The 20247-nt window shown below is 34.0% G+C and overlaps 3 protein-coding genes across 6 annotated transcripts in view; 1 reads left to right on the top strand and 2 right to left on the bottom strand.

Moving 5' to 3' along the window:
• LOC106721269 overlaps positions 1 to 8724 on the bottom strand; it is a 35008-nt gene extending 26284 nt beyond the window's left edge. The window contains exon 1 of the mRNA XM_045682684.1: positions 8261 to 8724. Coding sequence (XP_045538640.1) covers positions 8261 to 8291 — 31 coding nt within the window. The 5' untranslated portion in view covers positions 8292 to 8724. The remainder of the gene's footprint in view (positions 1 to 8260) is intronic.
• Positions 8725 to 9338: 614 nt separating this feature from the next.
• On the top strand, positions 9339 to 15895 carry LOC106721280 (ropporin-1). Of its 2 annotated transcripts, none has more exons than XM_045682546.1 (11): positions 9339 to 9362; positions 9706 to 9819; positions 9957 to 10120; positions 10417 to 10587; positions 11037 to 11196; positions 11551 to 11621; positions 12750 to 12807; positions 14485 to 14615; positions 14890 to 15009; positions 15263 to 15417; positions 15668 to 15895. In XM_045682546.1, exons 2-11 carry the CDS (start codon positions 9732 to 9734, stop codon positions 15735 to 15737), a joined length of 1188 nt encoding a protein of 395 aa, XP_045538502.1. In that variant the 5' UTR covers positions 9339 to 9362; positions 9706 to 9731; the 3' UTR covers positions 15738 to 15895. The 2 variants fall into 2 exon arrangements, with proteins under 2 accessions (XP_045538502.1, XP_045538501.1); XM_045682545.1 differs by having other exon boundaries at positions 11037 to 11208.
• A 3119-nt stretch (positions 15896 to 19014) lies between these two features.
• LOC106721301 (putative fatty acyl-CoA reductase CG5065) overlaps positions 19015 to 20247 on the bottom strand; it is a 33594-nt gene continuing 32361 nt past the window's right edge. For all 3 annotated transcript variants that reach the window (XM_014516223.2, XM_014516222.2, XM_014516224.2), the window contains exons 11-12: positions 19988 to 20245; positions 19015 to 19673 (exon numbers count right to left, since the gene is read on the bottom strand). In XM_014516223.2, coding sequence (XP_014371709.2) covers positions 19523 to 19673; positions 19988 to 20245 — 409 coding nt within the window. In that variant the 3' untranslated portion in view covers positions 19015 to 19522. The remainder of the gene's footprint in view (positions 19674 to 19987; positions 20246 to 20247) is intronic.

Here is a 20247-nt window from a genome sequence, read left to right as displayed (position 1 = left end):
TCAATAATCACTCTGTAATAATAAAACAGTAATCTTCGTTAACGGTAAAACTTTAAGACAATGTATAGTCAACATATTTAATATCTGTGTATTTTCAAAGAGCATGACAGGGATGATAATGTGTTTTCGTGCATATGTTTCCGCAGTGGAAACCAACGGTAAACTATGCTCATTGTTTACAAAGCAGTACGTAATTCAATGAATCCGAAGGATCGACATGCTACACGTGTAGTGACTCCAAAATATTCTATTTCTCTGAGGACATATTACAAAAATATTTTTATTCAACTGTCAAATTAAGTCCATAGTAAATAATAAAAGCATTTCTAAAATATAATACCACTTTAAAAAAGGAATTTAGAAATAAAAGAAGACAAAATTCCCAAAAAACATTCACTTTTCCACGAAATTTAAAGGCAATGATTTCCGTGATTGCACCAGTTAATCAAGGCGCGGTTATAATGTATGTAAACATAATAAATCTTGTGACGTATAAACACTATTAAATTAATTGAACAAAATTATTCTATTATACCAAAAAAGATATATCTATTATCCATCAAAAACTAATAGCATCCCTATTAATTTCTAAAACTCATGGTAATCCTATCACATTAAGAACGCCCTTTGGCTCGTCTATAACGGTACCTCAAATACAACGTTCACAAGCGCGTACCATTTGAATGCCTTCTAAATATGGGTTTCGACAGCAGTGACACATTATTGTCTCTGTTTTTTTCAAAGAGAATGTGAGGGATGACAATATATGTCAATACAAATCGAAACTCAAAGTATAATTTTATAGCAGGCATTGTTTTATAGAAGTTCAATACTAGATTAATTATATTCACTAGACAACTATGGTTCATTTATGCGTTAATGCAATATTGTACCACATATAAAACATAATACATTGTTATGTCACGATTTCATAAAATAGTTACTATACATAGTTTTAATAGACCATAACAAATAATAACAATACATAGTCGATCATACTTCTTAATCCTTACTTAATATTATGAATGCGAAAATAACTCTGTCTGTCTGTCTCGCGTTCACGCCAAAACTACTGAACCGATTTAAATGAAATTTGGTACACAGATAGTCTAGAGCCTGAGGAAGGACATAGGCTACATTTTAACGCGAAACAAGGGTTGTAAAGGGTTGAAAGTGGGGATGGTAATTTGAATGGAAGTATCGTCATTGTTACAGTCAGAAGCTTATAACTTATTTTTTAAGGCTGCTTAATATTAATAAATAGGACATTTAAAGTTTGTAAAAGTTTTACCCACAATGTTGCAATATAACAAGATGAAAATTTGCATAGGAGTATTTGATGTTTATGTGAATATTTTGTAAGTTTAAAATGTTTTGTTGTATTTTTTTATAAGTTTAAGTAAAATACCTCACCAACAACAACTAAATTCACGCCCGTGACCCAGAGGGGTAGGCAGAGACCAAGTACCTACATTTTGTGCGGTCCTGGCAAACATCTGTACATCAACGCATAGCACGACGGTTAAGTAAAATAATAAGCCAAAAAAAAATTCTACCCGAAGACAGTATTTCACGCGGACGAAGTCGCGGGCATAGCTAGTAATATGTAAAATCGATAAAACACATAGAATATCGATGTTCTGTTCTGTATCTGTTCTGTTCTGTATCTGTTCTGATCTGTTCTCAGTTCTGTTCTTTGTTCTGTTCTCTGTTCTGTTCTCCGTTCTGTTCTTTGTTCTGTTCTCTGTTCTATTCTGTGTTCTGTTCTTTGTTCTGTTCTCTGTTCTGTTCTCAGTTCTGTTCTTTGTTCTGTTCTCAGTTCTGTTCTTTGTTCTGTTCTCTGTTCTGTTCTCAGTTCTGTTCTTTGTTCTGTTCTTAGTTCTGTTCTTAGTTCTGTTCTTTGTTCTGTTCTCAGTTCTGTTCTCAGTTCTGTTCTTTGTTCTGTTCTCAGTTCTGTTCTTTGTTCTGTTCTCTGTTCTGTTCTCAGTTCTGTTCTTTGTTCTGTTCTTTGTTCTGTTCTCAGTTCTGTTCTTTGTTCTGTTCTCAGTTCTGTTCTTTGTTCTGTTATCAGTTCTGTTCTTTGTTCTGTTCTTTGTTCTGTTCTTTGTTCTGTTCTTAGTTCTGTTCTTTTCGCTGTTCTGTTCTCTGTTCTGTTCTTTGTTCTGTTCTCTGTTCTGTTCTTTGTTCTGTTCTTTGTTCTGTTCTCAGTTCTGTTCTTTGTTCTGTTCTCAGTTCTGTTCTTTGTTCTGTTATCAGTTCTGTTCTTTGTTCTGTTCTTTGTTCTGTTCTCAGTTCTGTTCTTTGTTCTGTTCTTTGTTCTGTTCTTTGTTCTGTTCTTTGTTCTGTTCTCTGTTCTGTTCTCAGTTCTGTTCTTTGTTCAGTTATCAGTTCTGTTCTCAGTTCTGTTCTTTGTTCTGTTCTCTGTTCTGTTCTCAGTTCTGTTCTCAGTTCTGTTCTTTGTTCTGTTCTCTGTTCTGTTCTCAGTTCTGTTCTTTGTTCTGTTCTTTATTCTGTTCTTTGTTCTGTTCTTTGTTCTGTTCTTTGTTCTGTTCTCTGTTCTGTTCTCCGTTCTGTTCTTTGTTCTGTTATCAGTTCTGTTCTTTGTTCTGTTCGCTGTTCTGTTCTCTGTTCTGTTCTTTGTTCTGTTCTCAGTTCTGTTCTTTGTTCTGTTCTCTGTTCTGTTCTCAGTTCTGTTCTTTGTTCTGTTCTTAGTTCTGTTCTTTGTTCTGTTCTCTGTTCTGTTCTCAGTTCTGTTCTTTGTTCTGTTCTCAGTTCTGTTCTCAGTTCTGTTCTTTGTTCTGTTCTCTGTTCTGTTCTCAGTTCTGTTCTTTGTTCTGTTCTCTGTTCTGTTCTTTGTTCTGTTCTTTGTTCTGTTCTCAGTTCTGTTCTTTGTTCTGTTCTCAGTTCTGTTCTTTGTTCTGTTATCAGTTCTGTTCTTTGTTCTGTTCTTTGTTCTGTTCTCAGTTCTGTTCTTTGTTCTGTTCTTAGTTCTGTTCTTTGTTCTCTGTTCTGTTCGCTGTTCTGTTCTCTGTTCTGTTCTTTGTTCTGTTCTCTGTTCTGTTCTTTGTTCTGTTCTTTGTTCTGTTCTCAGTTCTGTTCTTTGTTCTGTTCTCAGTTCTGTTCTTTGTTCTGTTATCAGTTCTGTTCTTTGTTCTGTTCTCAGTTCTGTTCTTTGTTCTGTTCTTTGTTCTGTTCTTTGTTCTGTTCTTTGTTCTGTTCTTTGTTCTGTTATCAGTTCTGTTCTCCGTTCTGTTCTTTGTTCTGTTCTTTGTTCTGTTCTTTGTTCTGTTCTTAGTTCTGTTCTTAGTTCTGTTCTCTGTTCTGTTCTCAGTTCTGTTCTTTGTTCTGTACTCTGTTCTGTTCTCAGTTCTGTTCTTTATTCTGTTCTTTGTTCTGTTCTTTGTTCTGTTCTTTGTTCTGTTCTTTGTTCTGTTCTCTGTTCTGTTCTCCGTTCTGTTCTTTGTTCTGTTCTCCGTCCTTTTCTTTGTTCTGTTCTGTTTTTTTCTTTGTTCTGTATCTGTTCTGTTCTCAGTTCTGTTCTTTATTCTGTTCTTTGTTCTGTTCTCTGTTCTGTTCTCAGTTCTGTTCTTAGTTCTGTTATTTGTTCTGTTCTCTGTTCTGTTCTCAGTTCTGTTCTTAGTTCTGTTATTTGTTCTGTTCTCTGTTCTGTTCTCAGTTCTGTTCTTTGTTCTGTTCTCTGTTCTGTTCTTTGTTCTGTTCTTTGTTCTGTTCTTTGTTCTGTTCTTTGTTCTGTTCTCTGTTCTGTTCTCAGTTCTGTTCTTTGTTCTGTTATCAGTTCTGTTCTCAGTTCTGTTCTTTGTTCTGTTCTCTGTTCTGTTCTCAGTTCTGTTCTCAGTTCTGTTCTTTGTTCTGTTCTCTGTTCTGTTCTCAGTTCTGTTCTTTGTTCTGTTCTTTGTTCTGTTCTTTGTTCTGTTCTCAGTTCTGTTCTTTGTTCTGTTCTTAGTTCTGTTCTCTGTTCTGTTCTCAGTTCTGTTCTCAGTTCTGTTCTTTGTTCTGTTCTCCGTCCTTTTCTTTGTTCTGTTCTCTGTTTTTTTCTTTGTTCTGTACTCTGTTCTGTTTTTTTATTCTGTTCTGTTCTTTGTTCTGTTCTGTTCTTTGTCCTGTTCTCTGTTTTTTCTTTGTTCTGTACTCTGTTCTGTTTTTTATTCTGTTCTGTTCTCCGTTCTGCTCTGTTCTTTTTTCTGTTCTGTTATCCGTTCTGTTCTGTTCTCTGTTCTTTTCTCCGTTCTGTTCTGTGTTCTGTTCTCTGTTCTATTCTGTTCTTTGTTCTCTTCTGTTCTCTGTTCTGTTCTCCGTTCTGTTCTGTTTTTTGTTCTGTTCTGTTTTTTGTTCTGTTCTGTTCTGTTCTGTTTTGTCTTTTGTTTGATATTACTCCGGATCGGACGGCTCAACAGATGATGACATTTTGCACGGATGTAGAACATAGTATGAATGAACATACTCCGCTACTAATAAGTTTTTTTAATTACGCGTGGAGGGAGTCACGGGCGACAGCTAGTAATATTATAAATGCGAAAGTTTAGATGGATGTATGGATGTTTGTTTGAACGTATCTCCGGAACGGCTCAACGGATCTTGATGAAATTTGGCATAGATGTAGAACATAGTCTGGAAGAACACATAGGCCACTTATTAAGTTTGTTTTTAACTCCGCGCGGACGGAGTTGGGGGCGACAGCGAGTGTTACATATTTGTTTAACATTCGTTCTTTAGCATCTCTTTTATTGATAAAATTACTTGTTGATTATATAAATCTATGTTGACTATCTTAAAGTCGGTAACGAACCTCGGTTTGGAGTGGTCTTAAAAAGTCTTAAGCGCCGAATCAAAGATTGCTTAAGCTTGTATCAACAGTATAACATTTTTTATTAAAATAAATGTACACTTCTCAGCAGGAGTATCGATTTTTATATCGTATAGAAAATATTCAAGCAGGTCTTCGAAAAAGCTCAATGAGTTCTTCAAAGTTGCTCATTTTAAAAACGACGGCATCAACAGTGGGTATTAATAACGCGTTTGTCTGGTCTTGATAAAACGAAAAGCAGCGCAGCGGAGATAAAAATGTGACGGCGGACAGCGTTGCTATTCGTTCGATATGCGTAGGATAAACACGTGTTATTTTCGCAATTATATTAATTCTGATGTACAAAAGCACATGATTGTTATTGCACAAAATGCTTCATTCTTGCATAATACCTACCTAAAAATGTTGAAAGATATTACGAGAATTTAAAAGGAAATTGTTTGATAATTAATTTTGTGATATAAACAAGAACAGGTTATACAAAATGTATAGTGATTTACTTGTTTAGTGAGTTTTGCACATAATTTTTGATATTTAACATCGGAAAATCCCAAATACCTTTTTTGCTAGAACTACGTATCAGGTTTTTGTAATGATTTTATTTTCGTCCATAAGTACGGTACGGTATTTGAAAAGAAAGAGATAGCAATATTATTGTAGGTACAGTTTTATAGTCAGTGGAAATTCACAGTTAAAAAAAAACTTTATTTATCCGATTTATTAAAAGGTATGCAAATAATGAAAGTAGCATGAATCAACAGTTTGATCCATGCATGATATAATTGTCCACACATGACATCACTAGCCGAATGTCAAGGTCATATAGAATTATTTACGTAGACTCCTTTACGACTGTATTAAATATGCCAGATCAATTTGGAATTTGTATCTGAATTTTATTTTGTAATAGCTGTCGCCCGCGTCCGTCCGTGCGGAATTAAAAAAAAAACTTAATAAGTAACTTATGTGTTCTTCCAGACTATGTTCTACATTTGTGCCAAATATCATCAAGTTCACCCGTTCCGGAGATAACTTCAAACAAACATCCATCCATCCATCCATTTAAATAAACTTTTGCATTTATAATATTAGTATGAAATATATCAGAAAATTGAATAAACATGCCAGACGGATTTAATTAAAAAATCTTATATTTTTATAATATTAGCGTGTAAAGGGATTGACGTATGATAGATGGATCTGGGGGACGAAAACTAGTGCGCCTACTTAATGCCTGGTTTATACTATGCTAGTACAGTAGGACAGTTGGCGCCAGTTAGTGTTTACATTTTGCCAGTTGTACGCTAGCGCTGATTTTGAGTGCTACAGTTAAACTAGACATAACGTAGAGTGGAATAAAGACAGGGAAATGATGATGAATGGAAGCATACTTTGGACTTGTTTTTAATATAAAACTAACAGATAGATAAATGTTTCTATATCGAAGCGGCGATATCAATTGACAGGCGGATATGCGTATTATCCTCAGCTATAACTGATGCCCGCATCCATTGTGATCCCATTCATCGCTCGAGCAAGGAATTAGGCGCAATAATGCCTTATACTTCCCTTGACATCGTTCCCGACTCAGTATTGGTCAATCGTACTATGTCATTCAATGAACTAAATCACTGTTACACAAATAGGAACCAATCAATTATGAAATTGCCTCACAATCTGTTTTATTGAAATTATATTTATATTCATGTATATACTAGTTGTAAATAAAAGAATAATAATCTGGAGCACAATGAAAATAAAAATAAAATTGTATCGAACCACTTGATTCTTTTTTGGGTTTTAATGATATCCATTAAAATAAATGAATCTGGAGTTCACATTCATCATATGGACGAATCATCATCGTAATACAAAGGTTGGGATGTATTGAAAAAAATGTCGGTCATTAATTCTTCAGTTGTAATATTCTCTTAATATATTCTGCCACAACATTAATTAAAAAAAATCTCACATTGATTTTAGCAACTTTTCGTATATCAGAATTGACAATCACTAACTTACGCGTTTCCTCTAGTATTGTATATGTCCATGGGCGTCTTTGAAGTCGAACACCTCGGAGTTCCCGCTGTTCGTTTGTCCCCTTTTCTTATTAAAAATACGCCATTGTCAATTGAGTGAATGGTGTTAGTATTGTAACCTTTTACTAAGCAGTGGAATTTCCTAATACAAACATTTTATATTTAAATTATGTTTCACACACAGATAAAGATATAATTCGGCATCCGATCCGCAATTATTCTATCAGACTTCGATCCTGTTTTGATGTTTTATCGAATCTCGGCGTCACTCGATTAAATTCGTAATTGTTAAGTTTATTATGCAATATTTCTTCAATATTGTCCTCTTCATGAAAAAAACGTCACTTTTTCAAATGTGAGACTCAAAAAAACCTTGACAAAAAATATTCAATTTGTGTCGGATTTGTCCATAGTCCATCTACAATGTTTATCGAGAGTTATTTACGATTGCATTAGAATAAAAAAGAAATCCAAGCTGAAGCGGCAGTGGGATATCAGAGAAAAAACTGACAAAGGAAAAATTTTAAAAGTGTAGTAGAAACATTATTTAAAAAAAAATGTCATCTCAGTTTTTCGAATGAGAACAATATTTAATATCTGTATACCTTATCCTAAATTTAAAAAAAAAACTAAGCACTCGTTTGGTCGGTCCGCAGAGTAGGAGATGCAGTGTGTACATAGCTGTAATCGTAACAATAATATTGAGGCTCGTACTGTGATACATTTAGCCATTTAGCACATCGTGAACTGTTACGATCTCGTGTACTCTGACCTTTATAGCGAAAATGAAAACTCGCACATATTATTTGATTCGTTCCACATCATTATATCACACAAAAATTGAAAATTATGATCCATTGCATAGTCAAAGTAGAAAGGCCATGTGATAATATCTTTTATGGTAATATTGTAAGACGAACAATAAAAAAATAATATTTTTTTTAAAAGCTAATTAGATATCGTATACAAAATTCTGCCATTCGCCAAAACCTGACACCAATTTTCAAAAATAAAACTAAGAAATAATTGCATGAACATTGCTATTCAAAGTCGACAAACTCATTTTTCATTGTTTTTTTATTTCCACCAATGAACATAGAAGCGTTAATACTCTTCTCAGTAGATTAGATTGATTTAACCATTGCAATTCAAGTTTTCTAGAAAGTAGGCCGTACTTATAAGTCTTTTCCGGCTTCGATATTTCAATATACGTATCATCAGAAATATTTTTATACTTGAACCTATTTTACCTTTACTACGATTAGCAACGTCTATTTAGATTTATGTTAATAACAAAGGCAAAAAATCGTCTTCAAAGATTAATAGGCGACTAACTTCTGCAAAGCTATTTTATATTGCGCATGCGTAAACTTTGAATTTAGAAAGTTGTACTTACTCAGAACAGAAAAGTCCGTAATTACATCCATTTTTCATAAATCCACTAATGTTTTTGTTTTCACTTTGAATGGGTGTTTCAATCTGTCACCCATTTCTTTTGCACTATTTTGTGTCACAAATCCGGCGCAACGCGTCACCTATGCACTGATACATAATTAATCACATCACTTCAACCCCGCGGTATCACAACCTGGACATTTTTCCGTGTTTGTATTCAATTCAATGTGATACAATCGCTGAACTATCACACTGGATTCATTCACCTCCTCGGGTCGTGCAGTCTCAAATGTCAATTATCAACTGTTAGTGCCGAAACCTCGTATGAAGTACCGTTACAAAATATATCAAAGACTTGAGCACAAATTAAAGTGTTATTTCACTTAAATATTTTCGTAATCAAACTACAGCTTCGTAAGAATTCTTCTCAAAACTCCCACGGCATAAAAACAGTGGCGAAACGTCACCCCGACTAAACAGGTTTTGTTTTTTTTCCTGTGAACAGGTTCTACCACGTGATCAATAAAATCAACGTAGAACATGCAACCGCCGCTAGATGGCGTTTGTTGTTTTAAAACTTGAGAAAATGTAATTAAAACTGGGATTTGCCACATTACTTTTCCGTAACAAACTAACCGTGAAAGTTTTATTGGCGTTAAACATTCCTTGGAAATATAATGTTTTATGTTGATTAGAAGTTATGATAGGTTTATAATAGGAATTGTAAGGATTACATGATTATCAGTAAGCCTATTGTAGATATAGTTTTATTAAAGTTAATGTGAGGGTAATCGAAAAATATGTAGAAAATAATTGCACTAACTTAATTAATTATGTATTAAAACATATAAATGAAGTAAAAATGCTGCTGTCATTGAAGATAACATAATAGGGAAGGGGAAGGAATGGACGGGGTTATTTTTTTATGGGATCTATAAAATTGTAAGCCAACATTATTAAATAACAACCGAAATCTACATACAAATTCATAAGGAAGAAAACATCGGCCATAGACCATAGACGTAGACGTTATCCTATCGATTTTATACCGTCATAAGTTGCCATAGCAATAGTTTGACAAACCAAAGCAGCTTTAGATTTGCGTAAGTAATTTATCATATTATTTAATAAAAGAAAAACGTACTAACGAAATTTGATCAATTCTGGCAAACCTACATTTTAATTCACCGTTGAACACCTTGGTTTTTATGTAACAGTTGATGAGTTTGATTAAAAAAATCTTTACTTTTCTTTCTTTCTTACTTTACTTTCTTAACTTCAAGGCATCACTTTACTATACAGCAGACTTTTTCTACACAAGATTTTAAGACATGACCTACTTATAATACGAGAACTCAGTACCTTAAAAACTCACTAACGGTGACTGTCATGTAGAACTAGATTTATAGAGATATATATACCGCCTCTTTGCTCTTAATGTTATAGAATCAAGGTAGCATCAAGACTGCAAGATGCCGGAGTTAATTGAGCAGATGTACTGCTCCCAGCAGATTGTTATCCCGCCTAAGTTTCCCTACATCCTTAAGCGGTACTGCAAAGGTTAAGTATTTTTTTATTCTTATACGTTAATAAATTAATAATAACATGCAAAATGTTTCAATTAAGGAACTAGTTGTGTGTCAAGAAAGTCTCTTTATAAAATGTTAAGGAATCATAAACATGGTATGAATTTTCAGCGGCTATAAAGACCCAGCCATACGATCTTCTGCGTTGGTCGTATGAGTACTTCAATGCTCTTGCGCAGCACAAACCGCCGCCCGTCAAACTGCGGCTAGAGTATCCAGTCTATACTACCGAAGGTGGACTTACCAGAGGATGCTTGAAAGTCTTGGCGCAACAGGTATATAAGGAGAGATTAGTTGTGATGTCAAAAATATTTTTAGATTCAGATCTATTGAAAAATTATATAGCAGTATAAAAATGCTCATCTACATTTCGGGAAGTTTAGAAACCATCTGTGCTCGTTTGGAAATAAACAACGCTATGCCACCTCCAGCAGCACATGCTAACAGTTAGTTTTTTTTACGTCGTTACCTTTGCTTTTCCAAAGATAATCATGCAGATGACATTTTGTTGTTATACAAATGTAAGGACAGTGAGAACTCTCGATTACATTATGTTACTATCACTCAACAGCTGTCCACAATGGAAGAAGTACCATTGCCAGTGCTGAAGGCGGCGTGGCGTGGCTTCTGTCTGGACAACGAGGAGCTGCAAAGGATCCTGTGCCTCTGCGAGGTGTTCCAACGCAAGGAGACCGTGCCCTTCTTGCATTTCGTCGCGGTGGCTGCGGGATTGTTAACTAAGGTAATTACTAGATTGATTTGATAAGTAGTAAATAGCAACCTGAATAAAACAAAATCTTACTAATATATATGTGAATGTTTGGATGTATGGATCTTGAACGGTAGAATATAGTCTGGAAGGACACATTAAGCTACTAATTAACGGACGGAGTCGCGGACGACAGCTAGTTATAACTAAAGCTTATGTTTCTATTTTATTTACTTTTATTCCACCTTGCTATTAAACCTAAAATGTTGTTTTTGCAGTAGTAAGAACTAGCTTTAGCAATCAATTAGGACCTCAGAGTTTTAAGAGGTTCCCTTGTAAAGTTAGTATGAGAAATCTACACCAAGGGTTTGGCTTAGTGAAGATTTTCTAAGCCATTAAATATTGTCTCCGTTGTTGTTGAAGGTATTATATACACAAGTAGATGTAATGCAAACCTCGAGCTTAATTCAAATTCTTTGCAGACATTAACTCATACAATGGTCTTATTATGCGAGACTCTGACTAAAGAACCGGACGGTGGTTCTGCAGCGATACCAGTGGAGCACTTTCTTTCTATGTACGTGCTCCTCGCTCGAATGGATGCTTCGAAGGACGTCAAATATATCGACGGGTATAGAGAAGGTTGGTTATACCGTGAGTTTCCATTGTCGAAAAACATATTGTTATTATTGTTTTTTTTTTATAGAGAGTGATAGAGATGACAATATGTTTTTGTATTTGTGTTTTGGGAACGAAATTCTACAGTAGAATATCCACATATCCGGTTCATTGTGACCTCTTGTAGGGCAAATGCTTGACCGAAAACGATACGTGATTCCATTCGTATTTTTCTTAAGTTTTAATACCAATTGTTTTTTTTTTTTAATTAAACATTGCTCCTTCATTTCTTGTGATATAAAATTATTCTACACAAGTCTGTCAGATATTCGAATAGAAATTTTGTTTGAAACATAAAACTAATGGTATTTTTCTTAGGTTTTGCTCCAGAATCGGCACCTGAGTCAGTGAGCGAAATCATAAAGTCTACAGAGTCACCGATAGAAGACGTAATAGTTTTTTTTATGAGTTATTTGTACTGCACCAAATTTACTTATCATTTCATTCCACTTTTGTAGTATTATGGTTGCAAATGACTTGATCTTTATAAATAGCAATCGGACTTGGCACGTCGGGAACAGAAATAATCTAGTGACCTACGTGCCAATTCAAGCACTGGACACACTTCTAGGAGTCATCTGATGATTTCTGGCAAGACAATGATTTGAAGAACATAAGCATTATAAATGACAAAGTACCGCGCTCCGCAAGGATCAGTATGAAGCTGAACATGCCACTGATTGGGAAGTTGGAAAGACCACCCTCGGTGGAGAGAGCGGGACAGATTGAGCGGGAAAACTACTTAAGAGAGAGACAAGGTTCCAAAACTATAATTGTTAAATTCGTTAAAGAAGACGTGTAGCTTATTTTAAATATTCACACCGGAATTATAAGTCCATAAACTTGTGAATTTGAGATTAGCGTAGTAAACACAGTTAGCACATAAACTTTTTAAATATTGCACAAGCAACGCTGGTATGCCATTTTTGATGTATTCTTGTGCAAATGTTGTATATGATACTCTGATGATTTTTTGTATCAAACCTATCAACTACCGCCATCTAGTTTTCTTATTTAAAATTAAAAACTAAATAGAACTAAATTTTTGAAGTCGGCTAAAAAACTGGATAAAAGTAAGATTTTTAATATGCAGTTTACTACAAAATTTGTATTTTTGCAACAAGATGGCGGTAAACATTTGAATTTAATTCAGGCACAGGGTATTTGTAATTAAGTTTACAAGGACTTTAGAACAGCAATTTTTTATGTAATGTAATTGTAATTCCCAAATCGTACTTATAAAGTAAATTTTATATAGAATAAAATAAGCAAATGGTACTTTTATTTATCTATTTTTGTATTTAAAACTGAATATGGAAAAAATATTTCAGGAAGAGCTGCGCCTGACCAAGAAGTTGATGTTAGTTTAATTTAATAAACTACCTTATATCAGTAAATTATTTAATTAGTAATTATTTAAAATGTCAATAACATTAAATTTACTTAGTTAGTAGTTACAAATCAATCAGACATTTTCAATAGTTCAATCAACTTACATTTTGTTTTTTTTTTTGCAGCAAAAACTACGTGAAATAAGTGCTTCTAAGATGGGTCCTGAGGAAACAGCAAAGAAAGGTTTGTTTTATATAAAATACTTGCTGTCGCCCGCGACTCCGTCCGCGCGGAATTAAAAAAACTTAATTAGTAGCCTATGTGTTCATCCAGACTATGTTCTACATCTTTGCCAAATTTCATCGAGATCCGTGCAACCGTTCTAGAGATACTTTCTAACAAGCATCCATACAAACATTCGCATTCATAATATTAGTAAGATCTGCACTCAAAGTAGTGGAAAAAGCACTAATTGATAGAAAGAGTAGAGAAATATTACCTTAAATGAAGTTTTATTAGGCAGTTTACACTTTTAGGAATAAATATCAGCTGCAGCTGTATTTTTAATTACACAAGTCGTACACAATAACACGTGATTAAAACACGTGATTAAAATATCATGATGATAGTGATGTTCTTCATCAAATGTTTGCATAAAGTATTGTAGTTTTATAGTTTCGTAGTTTATTTATTTTATTTATCACGCACAGATGTTCAGGCGGCGGACAAGCAAGCCGAATCAAAGAAAGATGGAATACCTATAAATGTCTACGATGAGGAGGGTGAAAAAATACCATACGAAATTTATGGTTATAATTTTTTTATTTCATTTTGGTTTATTTTTAATTAGTTATCGCCTGCAACTCCATCCGCGCGGAATAAAAAAAAAACGTAATAAGTAGCCAGTAAATGTAATGAGTTCTTCCAGACTATGTTCTATATCGGTCAAATTTCATCAAGATCTGTTGAGCCGTTCCTGAAATACCTTCAAACAAACATCCATCTATCCATTCGCCATATACATTTCGCATTTATAATATTAGCAAGATGTATTACGTAGATTCTGGAAAAATCTATGTAATATGTATATAATTATTTAGGTCAATCGAAAGTAGATGTAACTGTGGAAGAGGTGGAAGAAGCAAAGAGTGACGCAGAAAATGAACAAGAAACAGAAACGCCTAACAGAGAAGAAGAAATGGCAAAACTAGAAGAGTTTATTGCAGAAGTAATTTATATTGATTTAATTGAATACGTAATTGATTACACCGTGACGGTTTGTTAATAATATTTGAAATTAGAATTAAAATTGAAAATACGAAAAGTTGTTGTGTTGCACTCCGTCTAGATGTAAAGACGAAAAACTGAGGCAACGGAAAAACAACGCCCGCGTAATTTCCCTCCTCGTTCGTTAACTTTTATTTTCCTTTCATTTATTTAATTTTCATATCATAACCAGTGTTATGCAGCGCGCGAGGAAAGGCGAGCAGACCTCGAGTTCACATTCGATGAGCTTGCCTTGCTTGTCGATAAGTTTAAGACGGCTAACTATGATTTGGGTTAGATTACTATATTTATGATATTAGATATAGATAGACAACTATATTTATGGTGTTAGTGTATCCTTAATAGTTTCTGTGACTTCGTTTGCATTTGCTACTAATTAGTAATGAGTTCGATCGTTTTTAAGGATTTTAGGATTTCTTATTTTTCATGACCAAAATATTATAGCACAGAAGATATGATCTTGAAACAGTAATGTAATGCTATCGTTATTAATACAAAATTGTTTTCTTTCAGTGTTTAGCAAATCTTCCTTTCTAAAATTTACTAGGAAAAATTGTCCAGGCTTAGGCCAACCCGTGGCTGTAGTGACTCAGATGATGATAGAAGGGTTGTAGTAATATGTTCGTGTTCCAGGCATGGTGGCTGGTAGACAGATGTCGACCACTAGCGGGGAGTTCATCGTGCAGCACGTGGAGCGAGAGATTATGGAGAAAGTCAATGAACAAATTGATATACTACCGGATCCATCGTTGAAGAAGAAAAAGGTAATTAAAGGATCTCCACAATACAAAGTAAAATTGTCTTCATATAAGTTGTTGCTGTATTTCCGCACGCACGTATTATAAGATTTAAATGTATTCTTAGGACTACCAAAATCTTTATATTATTTTTTTTAAATTTTGTATGGATTTATGGATATTTGTTACCAGGTTCCTCCAGAGGTAGAATGGAGCATTGGAATGGGGCACCGACAAACCTAAACCTATAAACCTATTTTCATAAATCTAAAAATATACTTACAACTTCAAATATTTACAGGCTAAACCTGAAGAAGTAGCTATGGTACGGGATATCTTAAAGAACTTTATCGATGATAACATGGATGTTATTGTGCCTGAAGAGGAGGAAGTCGAAGAGGAAGAGCTGCCCATACCGACGGTATGTCAACTAACTTTTTAATAAAATAACTACTATTCTTTTAACTACTTCAAGTTTTTTTAGTAAGTAGGAAAGTATGCCGTAGTGTGTGTAGTTATTTAAAAGTGACAAGGCATTTATCAGCCATGCTGAAGCAGTGCGGATTGGTTGACTTCACACTTTTATATTTAAAACTAATCTATATACCTCTAATATTAATAGCTCCGGTAATTCAATGATGTAACCCGTGTACAAGTTTGTTGCTGTTGCTTAGATAATAAACGTGTACGCGGTGCCGGGTATCGGGCCGACAGTGGATGAGCATATTATCAAGGATGTGGAGGACTACGCCGCGGAAGTGGCCATGGTGCAGGCCGAGCTGTTTATGCCGCGCAACATACGGCACTTTATGTGCCCGCCCTTGGAGAAGTAAGATTTCCGAGAAATTTACTACAGTTTCACTTGTATTCAAACATATTGTTGTCGCTATTTCTTTATAGAGAATAAGAAGGAATAAGAAATATGGGTGCAAAAGAGGAAATGAGTTGTTTGGAAGATTAGGGAGGAATTTGGGTATATTGTATTAATAGTAAACAATTCTTTAATTCGTAACCGTTGACGAAAATCGGTCTGATCTTTTTGTCATCCAATCTTTTTAACATTGAAATTCTTTTTATAGATGCATTGATGATGTACCCGAAACGCCGAAGAAGGAAGAGGTACCAATAGGTGGTGCCATCACAGACTAGATGCACGAATTTTTTTTCTCACATTGTTAATGTATTTTATTTGTGCAATAAATTATTGAATCTTTACATTTTCTGCAATTAATTGTATTCAATGTATCTAATCTTTACCAAGCAATTCAACTATATGCAATAATGATTTTTTTTTAATAATTGCAATAATGGAATTTAGTAAGAACTGTTGCACGTTAACTTTGTTAATCTTTTTAGTCTTGGTAGTTAATAATTATTAATCTTGTTCTACTTCAGAACACAAGTTCTTCGTAACTTTTCGACTCTAGTGATTTGGAAAGCAAGGAGTGGGATAACAATGATTTCTTTGACAAAGATTAAAATAAAACAATTTAAACTTTACATTGTTTTTATTTTAATATATATGGAATAATAAATTAACCCCCCATGTATATACCAACCTATCACCGAATCACGTGGCCTACGGACTATCCCTTTCCCGCTTTGGCTAGGTCCAACATGGCCTCCCTACACAGATTAAAAAATTATTAATCAATTAATTTTTCTTGTTACATTTCAAAGCGATTAATTGTATCTAGAAACTTCTTTAGCGGCATTATTTAATTTTGATATAAATATTACGTATTATTGGTAACTATAAATGTCGGATGCCGTAAAGACCGAGCCAAACCGTCACCAGGACTATCAACCATTGAGCATTTTGTCAACCAGCACTTCATAACCTAACAATCCACCAAGATTTTGCAGATTTAATACCATAGCCATTAAACCACTGGCATCTATGCAAATAAAGTCGAAGCATTTCCACATACACGATTTCCGAACGGATTTATCGACGCCATTTTGTTTCTTTACAAACAAATTTCGACAAATACATGTTGTTCCAAAAATTAATGTCTTAAATAACAGTAACGCTAACAAATGGTAAATTTAAAAATGGAAACATGAAATCAGTTCAGAAATCGTTACATTCACACATTATTTAGGTTCTAAATTGTACAGTTGATAAAAAGAGAATTAATTTCACCACAGTTTATTTGGATTTCGCTCTGGGTTACTAAACTATATACACAATAATGCCTTGCACTAAATTGTTTCCAAAACACTATTTCTTCCAAACAATGCTTCATAAGAATTAAATAAGCATCCATGAACGCAAAATCTATACAAGCTCTCCATAATAATTAAAAAAAAAACAGACAAGGTTTTTGTTCAAAATGTACATATAATATACTTACAAGCGAAAACAAACGTCTATTCATATATTCGCAAACTCGCCTTCGTTAGGAATCAACTCTTAAATTACACTAAGGGAACTTAAATTAGTCAGCATTATCAGAAAGTGGAATCGATTTGCATCGAATAACAAATCGAATCATAGTGACGTAGTCACTTATTGCAATCGTAATATCGGAGTATCAACTCATCGTAGCGATAGTTTGTGGTACTTACGTTTCAGAAATATTCCCAAATACCGACACCAAATTTAATCAACCCCCGCTGTGCCAATTCCAACGCCAGACGAACTAAAACATCCTGCGCATAACTTAAGTTAAAAGGAAATGCTAACACTAAAACAATGTGTCGTATAAACTTAGGCAATACTTAACAATAACTTACACCAAACTGTGAGTATCCACTGCTGAAACTGACAACATATTGTTCTCTTTTATTCGCTGATGAAAAACAGAGAACATTTTTTTAATGAAAATTCAGCAGTGAAAACTCACGGCAACGGATTTTGTAAACATTGCTTGTATGGCAGATAAAGTTGTACATTTGCAAGATAAAATTCAATTAAATAAAATTAATTTATTACAAGAATTGATTAAGTCAGCACGTTTTCCATTCATCAGAGTGCGCTAAGGAAGACTATTAGCATAATACGAATTAATTCTCATAATATCCTTGATGAATCCGCATCACGATTAAAAATTTACATCTAGTATAAAGAAACGTGTAAATAATGACAGCTGTCAAAAAACGAATAATAAATACTCTAATAATTACTAAGGAAGCATGAAATGCAATATGGTACTAAAATACCCGTCTACGCAAAAATATTTTATATATTGCAGATCGATCGTGAATGGTACCCGTTCATAAATTGTCTAGACAAATTGTAAGTCGGAAATAATGATATAATACGTCACGATTGACAATTTGACGAGTCATATTACAAATGTCACAATTCATGTTCTATCGATGAGATATATATTCGGAAGAGAATTATTAAAAAATTGTAGCGCATTTCCTTTAATTTTCAGAGACAATACAACTGATCAACAACCGTTTCTTTGCTAATAACAGCGCTTTTTATTCACTAACTTTATATAATTTCTTCTAAACACAATTTGTCAATTCATTATGAAACTAGCGATCCATTACAAATAATTTATAAATTTTTATTTTTATGTCAATATCAATCCATAACAAAATTTAACATAATTGTAAAGATACCGATCGTATATTATGAACTATTACAAATTGGGTTTTATTTATTCAAATACGGTTTTGGTAATATAAGAACCTTTGGTAAACAAAAAAAAAAACCAATATAATACAATTAACAGAATGTACTCTTCTTGCTTTTACAATTTTTTGTATAGAAATGTTTTTTGATCTATAAATACAGAAATTTAAAAATATATCGTTTTGTAAAAAAAACCATTAAAAATTGTCAAAATTTAAGGAAATTTAACTACACACATCAGTTATAATAAAAATAAAATGGGGTAAATAAACTTTTTCAAAGTAAAACTACTTGCAGACGCCAAATTTCCTTGTGACAATTTATATTTTTTCAAAAAAAAATCTTAATAACACGTTTTTTAGCTTTCCATAACAATTATTTGTAATGAATATTTTGAATATTTCATATAACATAAACCTATATTGATATTAATTCCGACTTAATTATTTATCGGCTAAATTTAATATTTTTGAGCTTTCACATTTGTAATGAATATTATTATGTCGAATTTGTAAAATAACCGATTTAAATAAAAAATAAATCGTGTAAATGGAATAACGTGTAATAATGTATAATGGAAGTAAACTATTTTTTGTCTATGGTTATTACTATTTTTGTTTTAAAAACGATCAACACGAAAGTTAATAACAATTTTAAAATTGTAGAATTAGTAGCTAAGGTCAATAATACTACTGAAACAATTACAATGACAAGTTATTTTAAAATCCCAACAATAACCAATATCCTAATTTGTCCCAGAAAATAAATAAATTAAAATAAACTTTCCATACAAACTTCTCACATACATATTGTAATTTTATTACTTTAAAATACAACGACTTTAATCAGTAGCCCATCAGTAGCGACACACTATTGTATAAATATTACTATGCGATAACAGGATTTGACTATATTTGAAAATACTTATTGAGCTGAAATGTAGGTACAAAATCATTTGGAATTAACATTTTAAATATAACCAACGATACAACAGAACTATCAACTAGCGCTCGAGAAGTTAAAATTCGCTACCTAAAAAAACCTTTCATACTGTCACAAATAACAATTAATTTTTAGGTTAATATAAGTCTCATCGCATCGTTTTCGTGGAAGCAAAAATTCAACAGCTCATATGAAGCTTACAATACGAGAAAAATATCCCTAAACCGATTTATTTGCCGTTATCTTATTAATATCTATTGGTGTCAACTTTCGCGGGTTTTTGTCCGGCCGCCATCTTGTAACGAACGTCAGCGTGAAATTAAGGTACTTTGTCGCAGCGAGTACGGAAGCATATTCATAGTCAATGATGCGTGCTTTCAACGTTCAAAAGCGCGCAGCATCAAGCGATGGCCATCAGGAGGCGCGCCGCGCGCGTTAAATAATCAACAATGCGACGCCAAATGTTCCGCAGCGCGTCGGAGCGGCTGAACAGGAATCTCCACAGGAACAACACGGTCGCCACTTGAGTCACAATGTGCACTATATGTAACCTGCCAAATTAAATCACATTATTTATTTAGCTATTTCTTAGAAAAGTACGTAACAAGCAAGTAGATCTGTTTCCTAAGGTGAAGAACCGGGTCTTAGACAATCTGACAATAAGTGAAATGGACATAAGTATGTACAACCCGACTTTGAGAATACACATTGACAAACTTTACATCGAAAAAGCGGCATTTAAGAATAATTAAGAAAACTTATTAATCAACTTAGGAAAGGTGCGTGGTTCCGCACCAATGGCTATCTTTGTCAATCAGTTTTAAGGTATATTTAGGATCTGGTTTTAGTTCGTTGTGTATCGTACCTCCGGAGAACGGAGCGCGACTTGGGCAGTGTGTCTGGGCTCTCCTTGAAGAGGAACCTCCGGATGCCGAGCACGTAGGACTCAATGTAGGCATCCCAGTCAATGTTGGTGACGTCGAAGTCGAATGTGGCGCGGTCGTCGGCGGCCAGCGCGCCGCATAGCGCCTGCACGTTGTCGTCCGCGAACGCCCACTGGCGCGTCGTGAAATACTCCAAGCACGCCGACGCTTTCTCCAGTTTGTTCTGCACGCGGACCATCCT

The sequence above is a fragment of the Papilio machaon genome, chromosome 19 (assembly GCF_912999745.1).
Source record: "Papilio machaon chromosome 19, ilPapMach1.1, whole genome shotgun sequence".
Classification (NCBI taxonomy): domain Eukaryota; kingdom Metazoa; phylum Arthropoda; class Insecta; order Lepidoptera; family Papilionidae; genus Papilio; species Papilio machaon.
The sequence above is the reverse complement of the archived record's forward strand: the minus strand, read 5'-3'. Positions and strand labels throughout refer to the sequence as shown.